General features: G+C 41.8%; 4 protein-coding genes across 5 annotated transcripts; 2 read left to right on the top strand and 2 right to left on the bottom strand.

Moving 5' to 3' along the window:
* The first annotated feature begins 302 nt into the window (after positions 1-302).
* Positions 303-5,809, top strand: dapk3 (death-associated protein kinase 3). The gene is made up of 9 exons (XM_076972934.1): positions 303-462; positions 2,307-2,412; positions 3,002-3,362; positions 3,610-3,739; positions 3,834-3,882; positions 3,998-4,024; positions 4,128-4,280; positions 4,429-4,474; positions 4,566-5,809. Exons 2-9 carry the CDS (start codon positions 2,351-2,353, stop codon positions 5,097-5,099), a joined length of 1,362 nt encoding a protein of 453 aa, XP_076829049.1. The 5' UTR covers positions 303-462; positions 2,307-2,350; the 3' UTR covers positions 5,100-5,809.
* Positions 5,810-7,124: 1,315 nt separating this feature from the next.
* LOC143475723 (uncharacterized) lies at positions 7,125-13,275 on the top strand. The gene is made up of 12 exons (XM_076973644.1): positions 7,125-8,784; positions 8,998-9,238; positions 9,366-9,512; positions 9,595-9,665; positions 9,802-9,887; positions 10,966-11,026; positions 11,121-11,196; positions 11,302-11,352; positions 11,509-11,765; positions 12,123-12,320; positions 12,866-12,954; positions 13,080-13,275. The coding sequence occupies exons 1-12, from the start codon at positions 7,882-7,884 to the stop codon at positions 13,147-13,149; spliced, it is 2,250 nt and encodes a 749-aa protein (XP_076829759.1). The 5' UTR covers positions 7,125-7,881; the 3' UTR covers positions 13,150-13,275.
* Positions 13,276-13,558: 283 nt separating this feature from the next.
* On the bottom strand, positions 13,559-20,844 carry phc3 (polyhomeotic homolog 3 (Drosophila)). Its single transcript, XM_076972079.1, has 9 exons — positions 20,521-20,844; positions 20,154-20,423; positions 19,696-19,852; positions 19,339-19,580; positions 18,923-19,070; positions 18,260-18,374; positions 17,944-18,082; positions 17,578-17,827; positions 13,559-14,416 (listed from the first exon to the last, which is right to left on the bottom strand). Exons 1-9 carry the CDS (start codon positions 20,842-20,844, stop codon positions 14,262-14,264), a joined length of 1,800 nt encoding a protein of 599 aa, XP_076828194.1. The 3' UTR covers positions 13,559-14,261.
* Positions 20,647-26,691, bottom strand: LOC143475724 (polyhomeotic-like protein 3). Of its 2 annotated transcripts, none has more exons than XM_076973645.1 (7): positions 26,421-26,691; positions 24,842-25,042; positions 24,506-24,667; positions 24,303-24,377; positions 24,075-24,200; positions 23,763-23,843; positions 20,647-21,178 (listed from the first exon to the last, which is right to left on the bottom strand). In XM_076973645.1, exons 2-7 carry the CDS (start codon positions 24,995-24,997, stop codon positions 20,990-20,992), a joined length of 789 nt encoding a protein of 262 aa, XP_076829760.1. In that variant the 5' UTR covers positions 24,998-25,042; positions 26,421-26,691; the 3' UTR covers positions 20,647-20,989. The 2 variants fall into 2 exon arrangements, with proteins under 2 accessions (XP_076829760.1, XP_076829761.1); XM_076973646.1 differs by lacking the exon at positions 20,647-21,178 and adding an exon at positions 22,801-23,277.
* Between the last annotated feature and the right edge of the window lie 449 nt (positions 26,692-27,140).

The raw sequence follows: 27,140 nt of genomic DNA, 5'->3' as shown, positions 1-27,140 counted from the left end.
TTGGGCGTCACTACCACGTTTTCTTCGTTTCTCACTGTAGCTGACGGCACCACTGAAAAGATCCCCATGGAAGTTTTTTTATTAAATAATTGTAGTTAAAATGTGTTGATCTTAGAAACTACACTTTAGTATAACGGTCTACCATAAAGACTCAACAAATATTAACGTGGGATCCTCAGACCTTTCTAACCGGTCTTCTTTTTAACATTCTCTTTTTGCACTTTACAGAACCTACTAAAATTTAAGAAGCACTGGGTTAAATAATGCCATATTATACATGCTCGGCAAACAAGTTTAAACAACGTCTTTACAACTAAATCAGCGGTTTTGAACATCTGGTTTCCTGGGCGCGTCACCGGCTCCGTGATCGCGCCGCGGAGGGGTCGGTGACGTCATCCGGGAGCCCCGCCCCCTGCAGCCGGAAAACGGCGTCGACTGAGGAATGAGGGGGACATAGAACACGTAAGTCACTTTTAAGCCCTTTTGACTCCTGAAAACTTAAGTTGAAAAACGTAATAAGAATGTCAATGTTTGTGCCTTGAATAAATGTCTCTTGACTTGATATTGTGCGGAAGAAAATAGCTAGCAAATGACTTGCGGTTTGTTCTTGGAACTTACCCAGCTAATCAGGTTAGCTAGCGTCAAGCGTTAGAAGCGTGTGGAGGCAACTGTGCTGTTGGTTATAGTCTGGTGAAGTGGTCTAGGTTAGTTCACTGTATCGCAACTAATCTGTGTAATGTTTCGTGTAAACTATATTAACTACATAGACGGGCAAATGAATATTTCTAGAGATGAACTTTTAGCTAATTTCTTGTTCAGTCTCAATTAGCATTTGTACATTCTTATTTCAGGTGAAGTTTGAACCTCTTATGGGGTTGAACATTTGGCTCTGAACGTAGATTGTGAGATCCGTCGTTATCTGTGGTACTATACTATACTGTACTGTACTATAAGGATTAAATGTCGGATATGAATAACTCAATTGATTGTCTGTGGTGTAGAAACGCATTTGTTTGATGGTAGGTGATGAAGTAAGTACTGCTTTAGTAATGGACAAATGTAGAACCCCTTTGGATTTTATGAGATTGGTGCTTCAGTATATTTCTTATGTGACTGGTAGCAGCAGAGACCTTAGCTGTAAGCAGAGTATGTAGGTAACCAAGAGGTTAAAATCCCAAGCCAAAGCACATAGTTGTGGGTACTACTGATGGCTTTGTACTAGCAGTGATTCAGTTCAGTACATCTAGACAGTTAGGTCTACATAATATGTCAATATTAATTCATTAAATAACTGATTTTTGCAGTACTGATTTTTCTGCAAATTAGCCATCTTGTAAGCATTATAACAATTGCAAATATCTGGTATGAGTGCTCTGTGTATGAATCGCAGCATTCACATCTTACAAAACCTTCTGGGACAGTCTTTAAGATTTCACCAGTGTGTTGTCATTTTTTACTAAACGGCCTTAACATTTAAAAGTGCCATGCTGTGTTAAGTTATGCAGCATTATCTGTGGTATTAAAGATGCATGTGAGTTTTGCTATTGCACTGCTAGTTATTCAGCCTTTTAAGGTTGCAAGTGCTGGTTAATGGTGCATCCTATGCAAAATATATGGCGAATGATTGGACATCGTTGTCAGATTTTCAAAATACCGGTTAAAATAAATGTGTCTAATTATCATCTAGCCTACTCATTCTTGTTTGTGCGTGCGTGCTTCTGGCACCAGTGGTTCTCATCCCTTTTGTGTCCAGCAACTTTTAAAAAATGTAGGTCGGCAATTATTACCCCCTCTCTCTGCATTTCTTTAAATCTTACTAGAGCATTTTCCATGCAGGGTAACACACTGCATTGGAAAACACTTTGGCTGGAGTAATCCACTACAACAAAACATTGTGCTGCATTCCTCTTCTAGCATGTTTATAATGTTCTCATTCTTGAAGGCTATAATCTTGAAGGCTGGGAGAATAAGAACAGGACATTACTGATCATGAGTAAGCAAAGCAGCTGTTTCAGGCTTCGAGTCGATGACAGTAGCTGCATACGGCCATGTATGGGTTTGATGTTAATAAGTGCGTATTATGCTATTAAAACATGCCAATCTTAATGTTATCTCTCTTAGCTTGTGTGGTGGTCAAATAATGCCATGATCCTGGGAAATAATGATCTTTTTAGACTTGCTCACACCCACAGAGAAGAGTATATGTATGATCATTTAGTTTGCAGGGGATTACAAAATGACACAATTTATCTCTCAAGGTGAGAGTGGTGAGACACAGATTCAGAGATGTTCGTTCTATATTTTAGTGCTTCAGGACACTAGTGTGGATTGACCTTGAAGTCAGCGAATCATGGCTGGCTTCAGACAAGAGGATGTGGAAAAGTACTATGAGATGGGCGAGGAACTGGGCAGGTAAGGGGCTCACGGGAAGCTCTCGTATATAAAAGAATAAGTCAGAAAATTTACTCTTCCTTTGCTTGGTTTATTGCTGCCTAAATACATCATAGTATACCAAAACCTGCAGTGGTTTTCAAACCACTCCTTTCACGAGTGCTGTACTAACACGCAAATGTACTGATGCTGATGGGGGCCTGATAAAAACACATTGCTTATGTTACCGTGAATAAGGCCATTTCCCATGCGTTTGGAATGTAAATTGCCCCAACGTGAAGAATGAGTCATCCATGCACTCTGGGCCTGTCTGCCTGTCTGTATATGGAAGTGGACGTTTGTGCATGACCTCACTGCTTCACAATGTCTACTCTCTCCACGTTGTGTCAGAGAACAGCTGTGGGGCAGATGAGATTACAGGTTGCTCAGTCGCTGAGCAACAATATTTTACTATTTGCACTCCACGTCTTTTATTATGTAGCCTTCCTAGCTCAGTCACACACTCTGCTCTTGTAGCCTCTGTTAGTTGTCTTTAAATACACCTCTTTGTGTATGTGCTGTATTTAATAACCCCCTCCCCTGTTCTGTGTGTGCGTGTGCATGCATGCAGTGGTCAGTTTGCCATCGTGCGTAAGTGCAGGGAGAAGAGCACGAGGGTGGAGTACGCCGCCAAGTTCATCAAAAAACGGCGACTGTCGTCGAGCCGGCGCGGCGTGAGCCGCGAGGAGATCGAGCGCGAGGTGAACATCCTGCGAGAAATCCAGCATAGCAACATAATCACGCTGCACGACATATTCGAAAACAAAACCGACGTCATCCTCATCCTGGAGCTCGTGTCTGGAGGAGAGCTCTTTGACTTCCTGGCTGAAAAGGAGTCGCTGACTGAGGAAGAGGCCACACAGTTCCTCAAGCAGATCTTGGATGGGGTTCACTATTTGCACTCCAAACACATAGCACACTTTGACCTGAAGGTGAGGCTCTCTCAGTCTTGTAATTGAGTACATCACGTCTCCCTGCATGTAAAGATGTTTTCATTATACAACAGTCTGTGATATCTGAGACCTCTTGCATAGGATCACTGTAACAGGTTCTGTTCTCTGAAGTTGTTAACTCACTTTTAACACGTTATGAATCCTTCTAAAGTCTTGGCTACTTGAGTCTTATATGGTGGATATAGTCTTATATAGTGTGAAACATCTGTGTGGTTTTGTGTTGCAGCCCGAGAACATCATGTTGTTGGATAAGAATGTTCCTAATCCCAGAATCAAGCTGATCGACTTCGGCATTGCACATCAAATAAAGGAAGGAAACGAGTTCAAAAATATTTTTGGAACTCCAGAGTTTGTTGGTAGGGATTGTTAAATTAATAAGAAACATTGCTGTATAATTATATTTTCTTTTTTAGAAGTTATCTTGATGTATTTTTGTTCCCTTTTTAACAGCCCCAGAGATAGTGAATTATGAACCTCTTGGCCTGGAAGCTGACATGTGGTCAGTAAAGTCATTATCATGTTTTGAAATAATGATTTACTTATTGTCCAGGATTTTGGGTGGAGGCAATTCAGTAACCTGAGATTTAACTGTTTAAACATTTTGTGTTCTTTAGGAGCATTGGCGTTATCACATACATACTGTAAGTATCACCAAACTGTTCTTGTGTACTTCCACACAGCTCTGACCGGTCCTCCTCTGTGGGGTCATCATTGCAAACTGTCATCAGTAATTATGTTCTGCAGGTTAAGCGGAGCATCTCCATTTCTTGGAGAAACTAAACAAGAAACACTGACCAACATCTCAGCTGTCAACTATGACTTTGATGAGGAGTACTTCAGCAACACGAGTGAGCTGGCCAAGGATTTTATCCGCAGGCTCTTGGTCAAGGATCCCAAGTGAGCACTTTGCCTTTCACTATGAATTATGTTTGCATGGTAAATGCTCTGTCCCCAAGTGCATGCCAATGAACATGTTTGATTTCATATTGAGTGTTTATCTTTCTTCATTGATGTATTTTTCTTGCCTCATTTTTATCCCCTCTAGGAAGAGAATGACTATTGAAGACAGCCTAGAGCATCCATGGATCAAGGTAGGAGTCCCACTCTCATCTCTCGCTCCTCTCAATAATGGCTTGTCACTTTGCTCATGTATCTCTCTCTCTCTCTCTCTCTCTGGTCCAGGTGATAAAGCGGCGTAACGTGCGTCAGGAAGAGAGCGGACGACGGCCTGAGCGCCGGCGGCTGAAGACCACACGTTTGAAGGAGTACACCATCAAGTCTCACTCCAGCATGCCCCCCAACAACACCTACGTTAACTTTGAGCGCTTCTCCCATGTGCTGGAGGAGATAGCGGCAGCGGAAGAAGCTCTCCGGCACCTGGAGCAGAACCAGCGAGCGTGTCACGACGACGTCGCCGCTCTGCTGTCCATCTACGAGGAGAAAGAGAGCTGGTATCAGGAGGAGAACAAGAGCGTGGCCACGGAGCTGGGCCGCATGCGGGCTGAGCTGCAGCGCGCACAGGCCCAACGCCGCCACAACCAGGAGGAGGCCCGGTCTGCCACGCTGGCTGCCAACGCGCTGAAGCGTAAGCTGGGCCGTCTGGAGAACCGCTACGAGGCTCTGGCAGAGCAGGTGTCTGCTGAGGTGCACTGGGTGGAGGAGTTGGTCCGGTCTGTGGCCGCCGACCACGAGGGCTGGAGCACGGGCCTCGCCTGAGCTGGAGAAATGCAGCAGCAGCTGTGCTCAACCATCATACTGTAGGAGCAGGAGCTGGAGGTGCATGTAAGCAAGGCCATCTGACAGCACTTTGGGAAAGATAATTAGATCCTAAAATATGCATATATATGCACATATATCAAGTATACACATATATGTATATAGATTCATTACCACCAATGTGCTTTGGTTTTTGTTTTTTGTTTTTTTTTTTTTTTTTTTTTTTTTTTTTTTTTGTAAACTCAGTGATGTAGGAGTGGGAATCTCTGGCTCCAAAGGGTGCGTGATTGCTGCTTCTATTGTGTAATATAGGTTTTCATTTATTCATTTAATGCTTTAAACTGATATCTACCTATATACTTACTAAGAACCTTGTAATAGTAATTGTGTAAAACACTAACAGTGTATAGAACACATACATATTGTGTTAATACGCAATAATTAATTTAGCTACTGTTATATAGCATATATCAGTTTTGTTCATATCACGCACTTCAAACCATTCCATTTTCTCATGACTTTTTATGCAAAGAATAGTGCCAAATCTATGTGCATGGTATACCTGTACTGATATGCAAGTCTTACAAGATTTTCTTGGCTACTTTCAAAGTAATCTTGTCATCTAAATATTTTTTTGTTTTGATATTTATGTCCATTTCTGTTATTTATGTATGCTAGATCAAATGTTCATTAAAGTAAACTGACAGACATTTTGAGAGTTTGTGTTTCCTGCTTCCGCACACATGAAATCCTTTGGTGTCACTATGGCGTCAACAACATGACACGGTTTCTTTAAAACAGTGATGATGCACTTTTCCATCATGCACATCCACTCCATAAATGGCCAGAGAATAAACAAGTCTGTGAATTGGCACCATCCTGAAATAAACATCTGTTCAGTAGTGCCACTCTAGGGGCTAGTGTTGACTCTAAATCTCAACTAGCTTCTCCAGTGTGTGTCCACGCATATTATTCTCAAGGACATCATCATGCCCGTCTTCCACTCCCACAGACAAGGAAAGCAACCCAGGTGTTTTGAGGGAGGCAGACCAAAACAATGCACATTTCTCAGTTCCTCCTCAATTAGTAATGACCCGAGCGAAGTCAGCCAGCTGGACTTACTGGTTATTTGGTTTCTACTATAGCTATAAATATGATCAAATGATTCTAACACGTACAATTAACACTTATTGTTATGTAGCTTTAGCTTTTTAATGTTTGTTTTTATGTTATGCTTTTGTTAGCTCTAATTCAAGCATTACAGGCGAACTTGACCAGTGAACAGCGTCAGTTAAATTCGTGTTTAGCTCTAAATGATGCTACAAGAAGCCAGCAGATGGCAGCAAAAAGTCAAACGAAAGCCTGTGAATCAAGGACTAAATACCTGCATAAGCAATTTAATTAAAGTGACCAAAATGTCTACGCATTTAATCATTGACGAATGCGAGCTTGATGACTGACTGTAGAGGGATTTCTCTTGACAACAGTGCGTTCTTTTGGGTTGTTCCCACCCTTGGACATAATTCAATGACACTTCATGATGTATTCACTCTGACTTTTTTATACACAGTGAATTTGTAAAGTGTTGTGATGTTGCTGTGATAATGTGCATAATGGGGAAAACCATTAAAATATTGTGTGCCATATTATATTACAATATTACCATTTTGCTTTTTCATTTTTTAACTGGAAATCAAACGTACATGCATATATATTGTAGAATTGTACAGGTTGCCTTTTAAATCACTCCTCGTATTTCCACGCACACAACAGTAACAGTCTCAAAACGTGTTATTTGCATTTATTCATGCTACCTAAATTACTAGTTGATTATTATAATCTGATGATATTTAAAACTTTGCATAATAAATCTCATGTTTGTGTAGAATTTGCTAGTTGAATGGTTTTGCGCTATATTGATGAGATTTTCAGAGTTCCACGATTTTAAGTTCAATAAAACATGGACGTTATACTGGTACCGTTGCATCTGAAATATCTACGGACTTTTATTTTACAGAGCGGAACGCATGAAACCGGAAGTCTGGGATTTGAGGCCTAGCTGCTGGGTGTTCGTCTACTGGGAATGTTCCAGATTTAAAGAGCAACGTCATGTTTCTATGGTGTAAAATTATTTTTGTCACAGCAATGAATCCCGCATTGTGTGCATCATTATGTAGTTATTAATTAAGACACGTTAATAGCGCTCGTTGTGGGACGAGACAGTACAGAGCGCATATCTTTGAGCAGAGTTAGCCAGGTCCTTAGCTAGGTAGCTGCACAGCTAGCGAGGTGAATTGCGGTGGGAGAGGTCCATGTAAACAGAGCTTGCGTTAGTTCGTTTCACAGACGAGCGAGAGAGGAATCGTGTAGCTGTCAATTGTGGAACATGGTGGGAAAGTGATGTGTTGTTGAAAGTACTGGCGATAGTTATGATTACATTTTCATTAGTTTAGTCGTGCAACAGAAGGTAACTGCCTGGGTTATCTGTAATGTTTCAGGTTGACAACTTGGCTAATGGAGTATCTTTCTAGCTAGATAACTGGTTACCAATGTGGGTTGTATATGTACATATCACGGTTTTAATGTAATGTATCGTGGTAAGTTTAAAACGTCACCAGCTAAAATAGGATCCAGATATATTTGCTACATAGCCGTCCATTTTAGCTAGCTAGCCAAGTAGCTACAATTTACACATGTCACTAAGTATATAAAAAGGCAGATCTTTTTCTGCTTGTAAGACATGTAGGCAGTATGGAAGCATTACAGTTAATGGGTGTATTTTATGCTAAGTATCCAGCATTTTGAACGAAATAATGTACCTACCAAATTCCCTGTATATTTGAGTACAATAATGAGTTCATCGGAATACCGACGCATTTTACAACCTCGGAAAAATCCTGAAAGAACTTGTCGTACCATTGCTGAAGTGCTCGCAGAATTAAACAGGCCTACTCCACAAGAGAGGGGTTCCACTAAAGGCAACCCCAAAGCAACTTCTGAACCTCACTATTCCCCTGGTGCCACTCCAGTCAAACCTCTTCCAGAAAAACAGCAAACCCAGGCTGACCAAACAGAAATTTCAGCCTTATCTGCTTGCTTAGAGCTCAGAACTCAAACTGGACCTACACATGGAAATTTGTCTTCAAGTGTGAAGGACAATGAGCTGTTGGTGCCTCGGCAGACTGCCACCTGTCTTATGAAGCCCAAAATACAACAGAAGGGAAGATGGAGAAAAAGAAATGTGCCTTCAAAGAAGAGAGTCAGCTTAAGCACCAGATCTGATGTGTGTAATGAAAGATCATCTGAGCGGTTGGATAGTGCCAGAGCTGTGGACTGTGATGACTCTGCAGAGATCAAGGAAACAGCCCCCAAAAAAGCCAAACTAAAACGTTCATGTGCACACAGATCAAGTGCTGTGGATGCTCAAGCCCTGGTGAAAACTAGCAGTCCCATTCACACAAGTTCTACACTAAGTACCAGCCCCAAGCTGGAAGCGGCATCTGTGTCCCCAAGTAACTCTGCACTGGACCCATGCACGCCGAAACGCAGCCGACGTCGAGCCAAGCAGTGCTTCATTTCAACCCCACTGACAAGTACTCCTCTTCCCCCAACTATACCTGTGATTACAGAGGGTGGACATGTGATAAACTACAATCAGAGTGAGCTGAATATGTGTCCCGTAAAGGTATGATACAACTGAAATCTTTTGTCCATTGTCTAAATTTACAAGGCAATTGTTGATAAAAAATATTCTGGTCTGTAAGTTCAAAAGTGACATTAAAGTAGTTTGAGACCAGGACCAGTGTTAGGCCACTTACTGTTATGGGTATTAGTGGTGGAGTATTAATGACAGTGTTTGTCTCTGCTTTAACACGTTACTGGTATATGTTCTCATTAGTCAAGCCTGTCGGGTGTTTTAACACCAAAGAGAGGCGGACATCAGAAGCCTCGAGGGCCACGAACGTCTGTAGCTCAGCAGAAGAGGAAGAAGGAGGAGCAGCAGGACTTGTGCACTGCAGTGTATAGTAAACGGGTCAGGAAGAAGACCAGTGCAGAGCTCCTCCAGAACTCACCCAGCCAGCCGCATCGCCATGTCCGGCCACGTTTTGAGCTCCAAGACTTTGCCTCCCATGAGCCAGGTACTCAGAGACTGGGAGATTCACTCCGTTCGCGACTTGTTTCATATCCTGGACTTGGCAAAATGCTTGATGTGTTGTAATAATGGTTTCTGCAGTGACTTGGTCTTACTGTGTTCTGACTTTGCAGAGCAGCCACTGCCTTCCGACCTGTCCATCAAGTTGTCTGTGCAGGAGGAGGAGCCTTATCCGCTTGACCTTTCCCTTTCACTGCAGGAGGATGAAGAGGAAGAGGAAGATGAGGAGCTGCCTAGTTTCTTACAGCAGATCAGTCAGAGTGAGTCATCTTGAGATGTATAGGTGAACATAAGTGGATGTACATTCTTGTCATTACTTGTTCTGCCTTGGTTTTGTTCTAGAGCCTTCATTAATTAGAGAGGGACTGTTGGTGTGGTGTAAGCTGAGGAAGTACCCATTCTGGCCAGCCATGGTAAACTTCTCACACAAGTTATGTTCTAGGAATATAGAGTTTATCATAGTTAGTCATCCATCCATCATGTGCGTGGCTGGTGGCATGTATGCAAAATCTTTATTTTGAAAATGGTGTTTGTCTTTTTCTTCCACAGGTTAAAAGTGTGAACCACAAGAACAAAAAAGCCAGCATCGTGTTTATCGATGGGCTTCTGTTTGATAAGAGGACAGTTAAAAAAGGGTGAGACACTGCAGCTTTTCTCTTTTTTCCTCACTTCTGTCATGCAGATGTAATATCTGTGTGATGACCATGAGCACATTTTTTATTACCAAGCACGATTAACCTTATGTTGTCATGATGAATGCATTGCAATTCAGAACAGAACTCCTGCCTTTACGGTGAAACAGACATCACACAGATATCACACTTTAATAACTGACAGGCTTAAAGTGTAATCAGTTCTGTTGATTCCTTTAAAAAAGAGTTAAAAATCTTTCTCTTTAAACAGGCCTTCTGCTAGTATATATGCGGACGTATGCATATGCGTATATGTATGTTTGTGTGCATGTGTGTATATATGTGTGTATATATGTATATATATGTATTTCATGTATATATCAAGTGGCTATTGTCTTATTTTATTTGTCTTTATTTTTATCATCTTATTTCACTATTGTCTTTATAGGGAAATAAATAATACAGTTATTCTGACTGATGACTAATTTCTATCCTGACTGGAAAGCCCCGATCCAGAGGGCATCAAGGTTCATTGAATCATTTGATGATGTAAATCTCATATTCTGTGGCAGATTTTCAGCCTCCACCATTAAAAGACAGTTCAGACAGTTAAAAAAAATTTATGGAGAAACTACTCTTTTGGCCATTAGTGATCCAATGCCTTACTAAGATGTTTTTGTTTTTACTTGTATCTTATCTGTACATAAAATGGTGAGCATCTTTGGTAAATTAATTTACCAACAAATAATTTAAGGGATTTTTGAAAAAATTGGCATAATGTCTTCAGTGATATTTCAAAGTGGTTTTTTACAATGTACTGAAGTTAGAAGGCAACGTTTCATTATGAGCAAATAATTTTTCAATAATTTGCATTTGCTAGACAGAAATGCTTTTGGATAAAAATGAGTGAGTTTTAGAATTTTGTATTTCAGGATCTGGAAAAATAGAACTTCATTTCTGAAAATGTTTCAGTAGTTCAGTGTGAATAAAGCGGGCCAGACGGCCTCTCAGTGGGGCTGCTAGTGTTTTTAGTTTTTGTCTTGACCAATTTATCAAATTAAACCTCTTTTCTATACTCAAGGTTTTCTGTGTCCTTGAGAACCCTGAAGCCATTTGACTGTGAGGATTCGGAGCACTTTGTGGTAAGGCTGGTTTGGGATGAATTTGGTTTGCTGTTTGCTGATGGATCTCAGTATTCATATGTGTACATATGAATATATTTTGGATATCTGATAGGACTTGGCCAAAGAGAAGTATGGCGATATCATTACCTGGTGTCTGGACCTCATATCAGATTACAGGATTCGCATCGGTATTCCCCTTCCAGTCTGTCTATTAGAATTATAAATGGCCTGTCAGACCTACTCGTGCACTGGTTGCTGGGAAATTTGAATGAATTTTCTGTTTCCGTTTGCAGGATGTGGTTCTTTTGTTGGCTCCTTCATCGAATACTTTGATGATGATATCAGTAAGTTCTCCATTTGTATCCAATGTAAGACACAGCAGCTACACAAAGTTGGTACATAAGTAATACGCAAACTGTCAAATGCACATACTTTTGAAGAACAGGTGACCCAGACCGGTGACACATGACCGCCATTGACTGCTGTTTGGCTGTTGGCAGGTTGCCCGGTGAGGAATAAATATCGTAAGGTGTCATCATCTGAGTTGACATTCCCTAGCCAGGAATTGCTAAATGAGCAGAGCAAGGGCCTGGACACTTGTGCAGGGGAAGATAAGGAAGATAAAAGCCAAAGCAAGCAGGAAGAGCTCCACTTGAAGAAAGTGCTGCCGGACCGTACCCTGGCGGCCCGAAACCGTGCCAACGAGAGGTTGGTGGACTTCATTGTGAAGAAGCGCGGAGTGGAGAATCGTTTACTGGTATGACAAATGAAATTAAAATCTATATAGCAATCATTTTCTTAACATAAGTAGCAATGACGGATCAGACAGTACATGCTCTATTCAGACGTAACTGGATCTTTGGGTACACTGATGTAACAGCTTAAAATCACCAGAGTCCAGAAATGTACTTGAGCTGTGCAGGTCTGTGTTCATGGAGGAGACATTTTTCAGTCATTCAATTTAGAAAGTCACTGAATTTGAAGGGGTTGGTCAATATGTATTATTGTTTTATGGTCAATATGTATTATGTTTTATGGTCTGTTTTTGAGCCAATTACTTTATTGGGGGAAAAAATCCTGTCTAAATAAATTAATAAATGAACGACCTCTGCAGGCAGTGATCAGTGGACAGGAGCCATCCAAGTGGCGCCAGGCTCTGTGTAGCTCCAGCCGGCCTGTGGTAGACGTCTACCTGGAGGATGATGTGCAGCAAGATAAGGTCTATTGCTACCTGGAGGAGCTGTGTAAAACTAGCCCTGAACTGGAGACCACAGACCACATCAGCTTCGCCCTGGATGTTCTCCTGCCGGAGGTGAATCATTGCCCAAGCCAGACTGGGTGGATGGTCATACAACTTACATTTACATTTATGGCATTTAGCAGACGGTCTTATCCTGAGCGACTTACAAAGTGCTTTGCTTCTGATCACAGAATTCATCCTAGGTAATAGTACGGATAGGCCAGAATTCAAGATACCATTGAGTCAGACTACTACTAAACTACATGATTCAATGTCATTACCTAGTGTTTTGCAAGGCTTTGTGCAGTTTCTGATGGTGTTAACAAGGTGTTCTCAAAGGAAACTGTGAGGTCGTTGTGTGGGTCTGGGGTTCCTGGAATGTACAGAAGCTTAGTTTTGCTAGGGTTGAGCTTCAAGTGATGAGCAGTAATATCTGCTGAGCATGCCAAGATAAGCCTAGAAACCTGGGTACACACCTTGTCAGGTACACAAATTGTATAGCAGCAAACAGCAGCTGAGCAGCAAATAACTTTTGTTCTTCTATTTACTCTTCACTAGAGGGCCTAGTGTGTTGTGTACATTTTCACTCTGTACTTTGTTTCCTCTAAATATACTAGGCTCTTATCTATGCCATTGCTGGTGTGGATCACCTCTCCCTCGAACAGGCCGAGGCTAAGTACCGTCGAGGACCGTGCCACAGCAACAGGTGGGTGGGGCTTGATGTGCACTTTTGAAGGCCGCTCTACTTGTATTTTGAAGGCCGCTCTACTTTAGCCCTGTATTTTATCAAATTTTTGTCCTTAATTTGTAAACCTGTTTTTCTCCCTCTAGAGAACGGCAAGAATTTGACATGATGATTGAACAGCAGATGAAGCTGAAAGCTGCAGGACCGTCGACATGAAAACACTGCCACAATTTCTCCATGTTTTTCTTCCTTTCTAAATTTGTACTTAGTAGATCAGCTGGGTAACATAATTCTTTGTCATAAATGTGAAAAAAACTATTTTTAATAAAACTGTAACCTGTAGTTGTTTTATTGACTGCTTGTGACTGCCTTCCCTTTATGTGAAGGCGAGTCTTTTCATAGCTCTCTCTTCAGAAGAGTCTTCTACAGCACTGATGATCAGATCAACTTGGTCTTTTCTACCACATGGTTTTAAGACATAAGTCTCATGGCTGTATGCAGAAACTAAAATGAACATGGATCAACAAAACAGAATGTCAAGGTTTCTGTTCATGTTATTCATGATTTCAGTATCACAATTTAAAATCAAAATTCTTGTTTTTTTCAAAATTTACAATATAGTGACTTCTGTTTGTCTCGTCTGGTTTTTGGTTACATAATCAAGCTAGATGGAGGGAAATGTTACATAGTGTCATATTTTTACAATCAACCAAATTCAAGTTCATGCCAGTGCCTGAAAAATACATGTTAGAAAAGGAAAATGCAGTATATCCATTTCATATTGAATCATCAGCTTAAACATTATATAACAATAAATCTTTATTTTTCAATTTACAGTAGACCTAACAATGTGCAAACAATTAAAAACATCTGTAAGTTTTGTACAAACATTTTGTTACCTACCTTGCAGCTCACAAGCAAGTGTTTGGACAGAAAAGTGCTTACACATTCCTTCGTACCCCAGAAGTGCCCCATCGTTACTGGTGATTGAATTTGCCAGTTTGTACATTTGCATGATGTCAATATTTACATCACTTTTACATAAATCTGGTCAAAAACCAAGTGGTAATGTGCTGCGTTTGCATGGATATTGTTCACAAAGGTCCCAAACCTTCCTATAGACTAACTGGATGTGTGTGACACTAGAACACTAGACTCTTGACACCCTGCCCAATTGGACTAGACATTTATGGGTTTAAGATGACACTAATCCCTAATCCGTGTTCCATTATGCTTTTTCTATCAAACAAGATTGGAAGAGACCATGGTTCAGACCTCAGAAAGCCTTGCTGACTTTTTCAGGGAAGTTCACTGGGAAGATCAGGGGCTTACGGCTCTTTGAGGGAATTGATATGAGCACAGATCTTCAGCGCTGGCCCCAGTTTGATGTTCATGACACTCATGAGGTGTTCTTCCGTCAGTAGCAACAAAGCTTGGCCGTCAATCTCCTGAGATCGGAACTCCGTCACGATGTCCTGGCATCCTGCAGGAGTGCCAAACAAATCTTGTATTTTTGTTTATACACACACACGTGCGCAACAATTTTGATGGTGATGGAATGTTGACTCTGTACACAGAATGGATTTGAAATTTTTACATTTTCACAGGCTCAAAAATTATTGGACTGAAGATAGACCAACAATCATTTATGACGACGAAATAAAAAGTTCTAGGGTTGATTCCACGTGCTGAATTTGCATTTGGAAAATCATCATGGGAGCTCTCAGTTTGCAGTCTTAACATACAATCAAAGGAGGCCATCGGTTTGTTGCAAAAACAACACAACTCTATGAGAGTAAGAAGTAGCCAAATCAACAATTTGAAGAAAAGCAAATAAGTTAAATTTAAACAAATAAGTAATGCAATGTCAAACTAATCAACATCAAAACATCTGTTAGACCATGCAGAATTCTTTCCTTGGTGTAGAAAAACCTCTTCTAAACATTTAGCCAGGTCAAGAAGGAGGTAGGCCTGTCACTGTTCAAATCTACAATCAACAGTTGCAACAATCAATTACAGGTTTACCTCTAGTTTCAAACCAACAGTAAAACATAAGAACAAATGGCCCAGTTTCAACATTGCTAAAAAAAACAAGCCCAGTTCTGGAACAAGATTGTTTGGACAGATGAAAGAAAGATTAACTTGTACTGGAGTGATGGGAAGGAGAGGGCAGAGAAAGACAAGAATGGCTCAATGATTTGACACGCAGCATTTCATCTGTCAAACATGGTGAAGGCAGTTTTATGGCATGACCATGTATGACTGCCAGCTGAACTGGGTCACTAATGTTTATTGGTACTTTCTTATACTCATTGGACTTTAGTGGTGCTTTCAACACCATCAACCACATAATTCTACTGGATAGGCTGGAGACACACATTGGCATAAGAGATCAAGCACTCTCCTGGTTCAAATCCTACCTGACGGATTGATGCTAATATGTCCTTGTACATAATGAATGTTCAGAATGCACAAATGTAAAATATGGTGTCCTACAAGGATCTGTATTGGGCCCCATATTAATCTCATGCTATCATTAGGCACAATTATTCATAGACCATTGCTGTGGAGATGATATTCAGTTGTATACATCTTCTAATCCAGATGATGTCGATACTACTCCCAAAATTGAGAACTGCATTCAGGAAATAAAAAACTGAATGGCATCTAATTTTCTTCTTCTAAATTCCGATAAGACTGTGGTGTTACATCTTGGACCCAAAGCTGCAAGAAGCAATTGGTCTAATATTCCTCTTACCCAAGATGGTTTTTCAGTCACACCAAAATATACCATAAAACGTTTAGATTCTGATCTTTCATTTGACACACACAAATGCAATGTCACTAAAGCTGCGTTCCATTTACATAATTTAGCTGAGCTGAGACATTTACTTTTGTAAATGCTGTGATGTCATCAGTATATGCACCAATGATGTCACTTACCAGAGGACCAACATGCACATTGGAGGGACGGCTTGGCCTAGAAATAGAACTATAAAAATTGACTGCTACTAGCTGGGCCACCCAGTGGAAGATAGGTTCCCTTTTGAGTCTTGGAACTCCCAAGATTTCTTCCTAATCCCTGCCTGGGGGATTGTTCCTTGCCACTGTCATCCCTGGCTTGCTCATTAGGGATTTGTACCCATGTATTTTTTAAGCTGCTTTGTGAAAACATACACTATATTGCCAAAATATATTGCTTAAGTTACATCCCATTCCTAATCCATAGAGTTACGAACTAGAACAGCTTAAATTCTTCTGGGAAGGCTTCCCACAAGGTTTATGAGTGTGTTTATGGGGATTTTTGACCATTCTTCCAGTAGTGCATTTGTGAGGTCACATACAGATGTTGGACGAGAAGGCCTGGCTCCCAGTCTTGGCTCTAATTCATCCCAAAGGTGTTTTATCGGATTGAGGTCAGGACTCTGTCTAGTTCATCCACACTAGACTCTTCCATCCATGTCTTTATGGACCTTGCTTTGTGCACTGGTGCACAGTCATGTTGGAAGAGGAAGGGGCCAGCTCCAAACTGTTCCCACAAAGTTCAGAGCATGGAATTGTCCAAAATGTCTTGGTATGCTGAAGCATTCAGACTTCCTTTCCCTGGAACTAAAGGGCCATGCCCAGCTCCTGAAAAACAACCCCACACCATAATCTCCACAGTCCCCCCTCCATCACACATTACACTTGGCACAATGCAGTCAGGGAAGTACCATCCTCCTGGCAACCGCCAAACCCAGACTCTTCTGGCAGACTGCCAGATGGAGAAGTGCAATTCGTCACTCCAGAGAACGCGCCTCCACTGCTCTAGAGTCGAGCGGCGGCATGCTTTACACCACTGCATGCGACGTTTGGCTTGGATGCAGCTGCTCAACCATGGAAACCCATTCTATGAAGCTCTCTGCGCACTGTTCTTGAGCTAATCTGAAGGCCACATGAAGTTTGGATGTCTGTAGTGACTGACTCTGCAGAAAGTTGGTGACCTCTTCGCACTATACGCTCCAGCACCCACTAACCCCGCTCCGTCAGTTTACGTGGCCTACCACTTTGTGGCCAAGTTACTGTCGTTCCCAAACACTTCCATTTTCTTATAATGCAGCTGACAGTTGAGCGAGGAAATTTCATGACTGGATTTGTTGCACAGGTGGCATCCTATCACATTTCCACGCTGGAATTCACTGAGATCCTGAGAGCGACCCGTTCTTTCACAAATGTTTGTAAAAAAAACTCGTCTGCATGCCGAGGTGCTTAATTTTTTAAGATTCCAATCATTTGGATGGGTGAGCTAATACTTTTGGCAATATAGTGTATGTTGTAAGAAGTGCTACACAAATAAGATTGACTTTGACTTCAAGGGAGGAACCTACATGTCCGTGGGTTCCAGATTTCAAACAGTCATTGACTGCAAAGGATTAGCATATACTGTATATAATATATATATAATAATTCTAATATTTATAACTGTTAGTTTGTCCAATTCCTTTTGAGCCTACTATACTATTTTAACCCTGTAGTCTACACATCTTGATGGCCTCATTTTAAATTCATTATGATGATGTAGTGGCAAAATTATGGCATGAGTACTTTGTGTGTGTAATTTTTAAATTAGCCCTAGAGCATACTCTTAGGGGAGTGTGGAGGTACCTGGTAGAGAGTTGATATAGGAGCAGACCTGTTCCACACTCCACTGTGCAGGGGAGGAGTCTGACAGGCAGGTGTTGCTGGTACAGCTGTCCTGTCTTCCTTGTTGTTGGTTTCTCTCTTTGTCTGCTTGTAGACGCAGTCTTGTCGTCATGGGACCTGGAGAGTCTTCCTCTCCACTCTCCCCCCCCCCACCGTGGGATAAAGAGTTGGCTGGTTGCTTCATATTGTCTGGTCTGTAGGATCCATGTAGCTGCAAAGTCACACTGAAGCATTATCAAGAGTCTGATCACATAATTAATAAACGTAGCAATACAAAATCCCGCTCACTCAATAAAAACAAAACAGTAAAAGCACTCCCTCTCTGACCTGCGTGAGGAAGTGATCTCGTGAGTTATGGTTGACACGACTGGGTGGACGTCCTCGACGGCCCATTGGTCGGTTAGGCCAGCGGTTCGCTCTTTGAGCCCCCAGTATGCTGAGGCGCTTTGCACAGCTAACATTGAACCTGCACAGTCAGAAATATAGAGAAGAGTAGTGATTCATTGGCCATAACAGATCTGTAATTAAAAACTTTGCATGAGGTTAATAAAGTGGAAATTTCTCAAGTATTACAAAGATGAGTTAGTTACAAATTGAGTCAGCTCTTCGCCACTATGACTCGGGTAGCTGTGGTTCTCTGTACCTTCTGACGCAGGTCATGGTGCAGAAGCGTTTGGAGCGGAGGAACGTGTGGGCTAAGGCCCTCTTCCCACACAACTCACATTTCAGCACATCTGGGAAACTCTCTGTCAATCTCTCTACAAGCACACGCAGACACACACAACTGTTTTGTGACAACAGATGTTGTATAGTTGTAAAACACTCCCTCAGAGCACACATTCATTTGCAGAACACCACTAATACTAACACCTCACACACACTCTCCTCCTTCAGACAATATACTTAATGTATGTTTAGGTCAAAGACGTCAGTGCTACTGTTTCTTTTATGTGACTGCAGAGACATATGGTGATTATTTGATAAAACATTTTTGGTGATATACTATAACTGTAGAGCAGATCAAAATTGTCAGTCTGTCACATTTACCTCAATGAAATACAGTATGTTTGGTGTCCAAAGCAATTATTACTTCTACCTTGCAGTCTTCAGCTATACAACTCCAGTCTTTGTGTTCTACAGTTGAGCAGTGTACCCTTGAGCAGTGCAAAATCCCAACTCCAAACCCAGCTCAGTACATCTACATTTAGCCATAACCCCATGCAGATGACCTGATCCAGTCAGCCCTGCAGCTTGGTAACTCACTTGCCTAAACATAAATGTAGACACTAAATAGAGGGCATCTCACCATCCTCAGCATTGGTGTTATCTATGTCTGATTCTGTGTGTTCTTCATCCACGAGGAAGTCGTGACAGGCTGGGGCTGCACTTCCTGGTAGGTCTTTGGGCTGAGGCAGCTCAGGCTGCTGTTGGTTCTCCAGAGAGGTGCGACCAACCTGTGAACAAGCACACCACTAGCAGATTATATCTAGACATGTAATATCCCTGCAGGGGTAAAGGGGGGATTGATCTTAATACTGTGCCTGAAACTTGTGAAAAGTGTGAAGCACTTTCTCAGAGGATAGTGTGAACATATGGAATGCAGAATAAAAAAAAATTGTGTTTGCTGGGCATATGACAATAAAACTCAAACAGGACTTAGCACCATGGCACATCATAGCCAAAGTGACTCTGAATGGCTGTAATGCCATCTAGTGGACATACCGGGAACGGTTCCAGCCCCTCTCTGATGACGAATCCCTCAATGAGGTGTGTGAGGATGTGGGGTCTAACGATGGCCTGAGAGGGCTGTCCCTCCGGGCTCGCTGGGAGGCTGGCTGGGGGGAGCTTGCTGGAGCTTCTTACCGCAGCACAGAGGAAGGGTTGGGGGATGGTGTTGAGCGCAGACTCCTCTGGTGACTGGATCATGGATCTGATGGACTGCGAGCAGGAGTGCTCCACTGGGCCTGCAAGCAACAGTTGTGGATGGTGGATTGGTTCTGTGCTAAAAATGCAAGATTGTGTATGAATTTCTGATGTCTTTGCAGAGAATGCCTGGCTGGAGGTTGCAGCTCCTTGCACCTGTGCAGTCTTTTGGATGTGTGAGGCTGTCATTGCAGGTACTCTGAACTTCAGCTGGATGGGCCAGTGTTGGAGGGGTGGGGGTCCTGCTTCTGGAGGGAGACACGCGTCTCTTCTCTCGCTCCTGATCCACCTTTAGTAGACGGGCTGCCTCTGACTGTTGACAAACAGAACTGTTCAATATTTCAAACCATTTATAACAGTTTTAATATCACTGTTTATAATATCCAGCTCCTCTAATCAACCATTCCAACTGACATGGAGACGCAGGAGTCTGCCTACCTGCATAGTTCAGGTTCAGCCCTAATCATACAACTAACCAAACCTTCCAGAAGGCTGGATCTTTCATGGTGAATGAGGTTTTGCACTAAATTGTACAGCAAGGTCTCCAGTACCTTAGTAGGTTTGGTGTTTGTCTCATTAAAACATGAGGTATCCCCCAAAACAAGCTGACTCACTGAAGGATCTTCCATCCGCGTTAGTGGTTGCACCTTCAGGTCCACAGCCACAGTCTGAGGAGGTGGAAGATTCTTGAAGGGCAGCTGGACAGCAGCATCAGCTCCAGGAAGCTCAGTGTCTGAGACCAGCATGTGGTCGGACTGCAGAGCTAGAGCATGGACAGAGCGCAGGGAGAGTCTCTGCAGAGAGGCAGGGGGGACAGCCAGTCTGGGAAGGGCCGTGGTGGGGGGGGGGAGGGCAGCTAAGGGGTGGAGGCTGGGGCGGAGGCTCTACCGCTGGGCCAAGGTGGAGCGGTGGAGTGTCCAACAGAGCAGGACAGCCTGGCGTAAGTACGGAAGTGGACATCGCCGCAGCTTGCTGCTGTACAGAGGTTTGTTTGGCTGGTTGGTCAGAGGAGGTGGGGCCTGAGAGGACATCACAGTGCTGCGATAGGACAGCAGCAGGAGCAGGTGTGCTGTGGGTCAGCAAGGAGAGGGGAGGGGACCCCTTGTCCTGTGGAGTGACCTGCAAGGCAATGGGTTGCACATGCCTGTGGGCGGTGCTGCTCTGCAGGATGAGCTGTGGTGGTGTTGCCGGGCTGGGAGTGCAGTGCAGCTGTTGACGCACCACAGCATGGGACCGCATCGGCGTGAACGCTGCAGGGAAGCAGGCATCACTGCTATGAACCGACACACGTCCGCAGGAGTTCATTTCCACACCAATATAGTTTCTAATGCAATACGGATGATCAAGCCACTTGCTACATAATACAAAGCTGAATGTTCTTGTTATTTCGGTTGTATCTAAAATATATGTGAAATCAAAATCTCTAATGAGATCCACTTAGTGTATCCTGTTAGAGATTTTGTTTTCGTACACACTCACTGCTAGAAGTTTCCACCAGGGCTTGGGATAGATGTGTTGACCTCAGGGGACATAGGGACATTTTGGGGAGTGATGGGCCCTGAGATGTAACTTTCAGCTGGACACTTGGAGCAGCAGTAAGAGTTCCGGGCAGATTTGTGCGCATGGACAAGCTTGAAACCTTGGAAGAATATAAATGATTCAGTTACACCAGCTAATGATATCACTGACTACTCATGCGTAATATGATCACTTACACCATCAAACAAGTTACAACTATCAGTGTTTCCCACCACGGACACTGAGGGATTATTGTATTATGCTCACCTGGATGCACCATGCTTCTACAATCTTAATAACAAACGTAAAAGTAACATGCTTTCTTTTGTGCTATGTTTCATGAATTTAGAGCAGATTATGCCGGAATACTTTGTGTTTATATTTAAAACAAATCACCAATCAGTAAATAATCAATCAATACACCGGTTTATTGCTGTATTCATAAGTATTTGCAGAAATAGTGTTTTAAGTGCATATAAATGCATGTTAATATAAATATTTTCCTTTGGTCAAAACCCGCCCATCTGATCCAAGTGCACAAAAAAGCTTCTGTAGTACAAACTGCTGAAAAGGTTAAAGGTTAGAGATTAAAGCCGGTGATGACAGAATGGTGTCAGAAGACCAATAAAGAGGCCAATAAAGTTTTTAAAAATTACAAATGGGTACAGAACTCAAGTACAGTCAGTAAGCTTACATCACATTGCCATCACTGGTGGTTTACAAAATACAATTGACTTTAAATTGTATAGCAGCTATAAGTGTATCTAGTAAAAGGATTACTAAGTGTGTTATCCTTCATACATACTAGTTTTTAGAATCTTCTAATATGGGGATGTGGAACACATACACAGATCAGCCACAACATTAAAACCATGGACTGGAGAAATTAATAACATTTATTATCTCATTATAATTACACCCATCAAAGTGTATGCAGATACTGTATATGGAGAATATTAAGAAGTAAACAGTCCTTTTTAGAGGAAACAGCCAAGTGTAAAGATCTGAGTGACAAATTTTGATGGCTAAATGACAGAAGACAGAAGAATATTTCTAAAACAGCAGGTCTTGTGGGGATTTCCCAGTAAGCAGTTCTTAGTTCCCACCAAACGTAAAGACGACTGTTGCACCAGCAATAGGGTTAAGTGTGGCCACAGATCACTGATATATGTAGAAAATAAAGGCCAATCCATGGTGTCAGAAGACACAGTGCATCACAGCTTGCTTAGTACGGAGCTGCACTGCTGCAGACTGGTGAGAGTGCCAATCCCTGTACACCACCAAAAGTGTCTACAATGGTCATTGGAGCATCGGTACTGGACTGTTTTGTTGGGTCATTGGATTCATGTGGATTATTCATGTGGTTATTTCGACACGTACCAACTGGCAATGGTATTGGCCTCTTTGAACAAGGTAGAGGGCAGAGCCTTTTCCTAGAAAAGCTCCCATGCTATGTAATAACCTCTCTGTCAATATTTGAGAATCACACAGTCTCAATATTTAAGGCTAGGCTGAAAACCCATTTGTACTGACGTAGTTAGCTAGAACATCTGCCAGAGCCCCTTGCACACTATCCTTGCACACTATAATTTAATTACATTTCTCTGTATTTAGTCATGCCTAATAATCTTTTCTCTCTGCTGAGGTAGACCTTCTCCTAAAGTCCTGCTCTTACTGAGTCTCGACCTGTCTCAGTTGCTATGGCGCCTCCCAACACCTCCCCCATGTCCCCCCTTGCTGTGACCCCCTCCTTCACCCCACCTCCACTGCCCTGGTCAGATGTTTGTGTGCCAGAAGGATTTTGGACATACCTACACCCTGCGAACCACAACCAGAATGTACATGCTTTGTTTGTTGTTTACTTATTTCACTATTTACTGCTTAATTGTTATTGTGCTGTCTGTTGCTGACCAGAAGAGGATAGGTTCCTCTCAAGGTTTCTTCCTCATGCTATAGGGAGTTTTCCTTGCCACTGTGACCTCTGGATTGCTCACTGGGGGCTTGGATTTGGACTCAGACATACTGTATGTAAACCTACTTTGTGACAACGGTTGCAAAAAGCAATATACAAATAAATTTTACGTACATACTTACTAATGCATCCTAGCACACTACAACACTGTTGCGGAATGGTTGGAGGAACACGACAAAGTGTTTGAGGTGTTGACGAACCCTCCAAATTCCCCAGATCTCAAAGCTATCAAGCATCTGTGGGATGTGCTGGTAAAAAAAAAAAGTATTGTGGAGTCCATTCGTTGTGGCACCAAGGGAACATACATAATATTAGGAAGGTGGTTAATGTTATGGCTGATTGCTGTATGTTGTGGGTGGTGGTCATAGGATGTAATGTCAATACTCCAGTAAAGGTCTTTTTTTACTCTTGGAAGATAGTTTAATGTGCTTGGGCCCAGGAAAAACAACATAAAGTTACTGGTAAAACTGTGCTAAAAAATAGAAAAATACATTTTAAGTTTAACAATAGTGACACTGTCCTTAGCGTCTATAACACGTACCTAATATTACCTGAGAAAAATGAAATTCTTATTCACCAGTTTAATCAGGACATGATGGGTTGTTTTTGTTATGCATCAAGCAACAAGCACTGGGACAGGCTCACAGGCTAAAAATGAATATGCCATTGCTGCGAGTCTAATTGATAAGACTAGATGCCTTTCCACAGGGCCTAATCTAAGGTGAGCTCTCACCTGTGAAGAGCCTGGCTGGGACGAGACGGAGGTTAAAGCAGGGAGCTCAGCACTTACTGAAGCAGCAGGTGCAAGAATCAGCTAATAGACAGAAGACAATGAGAAGAGGAGATGATAGAGTGATTTAGATTTAGCAAAACAAGCTTTACAGGCCACAAACTCTCCTCCTGCCATAACAGTTTTTATAATTAATCGTTTTTTATATAACCGATCATGATTCAATGCTGAATTTGGAACAGTGTGATTAATAGGGACATACACATTTTAGCTTGTAACTCAGAGCTTAGCAGAGCTTCACTGAGACTTTCTCACCATCTGAGTGCGCAGGTACATCTGGGCCTGACTCCCAGGGGGGGAGCTATTACCCAGCAGCATGGCATGCTGGGATGTTGCTCCTGCAGAGCCTGATGAGTTGGTGGCCTGGAACTGACTGATTGGCTGAGATGTGAAGTAAGCAGAGGCAAGATTCAGAAGCTGATTAAATGCTATACTTGAGTTAGATCAAGAGTGTCCAGCAACTGATTGTCTAAAATCACTTACTGATGTCTGTGCTGCATTCTCATTGCATGCTGTTGTTGGTGATTTGGACTGTCTACTATTAGACTGTGAAACCTGCTGAAAGCAACACACATAAACACCAAATACAGAGACATATGAAACTTGAGTAAGGCTTAGAAAATGGTGTAACTGAGATCAGTTTCTCTCCATGTCGCTAACGCTCTCTCCAACACATACACACACACCTGCTGGACACAGGCAGGGCCGTGTGTGGTGAGGGTAGTTGGTTGCGGGTGCTTGTGCACAGCCGTGGTATGCACCATAATATGGTGTTGCTGTGCTGCATATACCTGCTGAAGGTACTGAGTGGTCACACTTGCAGGCTTGGGTATTGCCTGCTGGATCACCTAGTACAATAAAGACACACACGCACGCACGCACGCACACACACACTCATAAACAAAGTGTGTGTACCCCTGTTTCTATCATTTTCTTATTGTCATAGAGTAAATGGGAAGGATTTCACTCGGTCTCTATATTTTGGTTTCTACACGCATTCTCAGTGCAGAGTTCTGAATTACCTGAACAGCCAGCCTGTCTGAGGAGGGGCTGCTTATGGGTGTGGGGCTGGCCTGGGTACGGGTAAACATGTTGGGGACAGGAGAGCTGATGGGTGCTGATGATGTGGTGGTAGTGGTGAAGATTCCAGGTGTTACCTCACTATTGTTCTTCTCCATGACTACCCATACAACTCTGTTAGGTTGTTGGAGTCAGAGGTTGGTCTGAGCAAGACGAAGATCATGGGCATGAAGATCATGAGTATTTACAGACGTATCTACTAAACTTACAGGATGCTTTAATTTATTAAAAGACACTTCAATAAATACCTTATTTAAACACCCTTTCATGAACTGCATAGACTGCAGTAGCCTAACTGTAAAAACGTTAGTCTGCATATCACAGTTCAACAGACTAAATATAATCAAAACCAGAATCCAAAAATCTAATTATATTATATTATATTACATTACATTAAAGTAGTCGGCTAATTATTGAAATTGTTCTTAGTCATTGTAAACACTGTAAAAAAATTGTTCTTGTATTATTGCCTTGTGGGAAGAAACGTACTACCTGCATTGATTGATTTAATAACCGACACATGCATTCTGGTTGAAAACAACATAGACATCAAATGCACTTACTATACCTTTTTTTAAATAATTATGAGTATTTCTTGAAATAAACACATTTTATTGGAAGTGGTGAAAATCATTTTTGTTAAGTGACCTATTTTCCATTTGTAATAACCCTCCAGGTCTACATTTGTTTACTTTACTTACATTATTCCATATTTAATATATGTACTCATTTTCCACGTCTAGCGTAGAGTTTAGAGAATAAAGTCAGAAGGTATTCTTCTTATATTATGTTAATTATCGGGATGCGATGTAAATGCTATCCAAAAAAAAAAATGCTGTTTACGTTTCAGACAAATATTTTACCCATTTACTATTATAACAAAGATCAACATTGTATATATATATATATATATATATAATATAAAACCAAGATGAACAACATATTGATATTTACGGTGTTTTGTAAATACATTATACTAGAAACACATTTATGAAAACGTGTCTTCTATATCGAAATCATCATACAGTTATCATATAATGTTATCTTATGGGATTAAAATGAACAGCCCGTACACCTCGTTATGTAGGCCTGGACCACTGAGACTACGTGATTGCACCTTGTGTTTTTAAAAAAGTGATGTTTTGAGGCACGGGTTTGGAATCCTCTCTGTTCTTATACATTTCTGCATATGCCACGGAAGCGCGTTTAAATATGCATATGAGTAGGAGAAATGTTATTCATACCGCCTATCACCTATAGCTCAAAACCATCGAACGACATTACGTGTAGTGCATAGCTATTTATCCCTAAAGACCTTAATCTCAGTATGATTACGCGAAGCTGAAGTTTAATGATCACGGTCCCGCTGAAATCTAATTATCACGCCTCTTAAATCAGAGTTCCCATAGGTCGTTAAGACAGGCAGCGGGTATATTAAGCTTACAGACAACTTATGTATGTTTAGTGTGGTGCGGAAGACCTTCCATAAATAAACAGTGACACGACACAAGAAATGCCTACCTTTGTAGTCAACGCCATCATGTAATAATTTAGAGGAATTTGTTTTAGAATGGTTAATTTGTACGACTTCGCTTCCCTTAAATATTTTTTAGCAATATTCACGTTTCCATCTTTGATAAATAATCCAGATATGACCGTTTATCCGCGCCGTAACTGAGGTACAACAGTGGTCTGTGTTACCTGCCTGGTATGGATATTAAACGAGAGCCATGGTGAGGTGCCTGCTCTGCTGCTTTGGACAACCACTGCCCCGGTCATGTCCTAATGCGTCAGTGCTCTAAAATGGAGATAAAAAGAAATAAAAAAAACTTACAGGCGGAAAGAAATTTCTGAACCAGCAGCACCACTTACTGTATAGGAGGACGTTGTGCATGGCTGAAATACATTAGAATCTGATTTCTCTCTCATTTAAGTGGATCCATGTATCACTTAATTCACCTGTGATTTTTGAGGATGGCCTTGTAAATGGATGAGATGAATAAAATTTGATTTAGAAGTCTATTCACAAACTATATGACCCATAAACCTAAGCTTCGTCTGAGCAAACTTTTTAGTATTACACTTTCTTGATTTATACATGGACGCAGATGGAAATTCTGAAGTGAGGGGACCAATATTAATCTGGGGGGGACACGAAATCTAGATGCTAGATTAGTATGGGGTCAATATAAATCTGGGGGGGACCCAGTGCCCTCTGCGCCCCTGCATTCATATGTGCAA

The sequence above is a fragment of the Brachyhypopomus gauderio genome, chromosome 14 (assembly GCF_052324685.1).
Source record: "Brachyhypopomus gauderio isolate BG-103 chromosome 14, BGAUD_0.2, whole genome shotgun sequence".
NCBI lineage: Eukaryota > Metazoa > Chordata > Actinopteri > Gymnotiformes > Hypopomidae > Brachyhypopomus > Brachyhypopomus gauderio.
The sequence above is the reverse complement of the archived record's forward strand: the minus strand, read 5'-3'. Positions and strand labels throughout refer to the sequence as shown.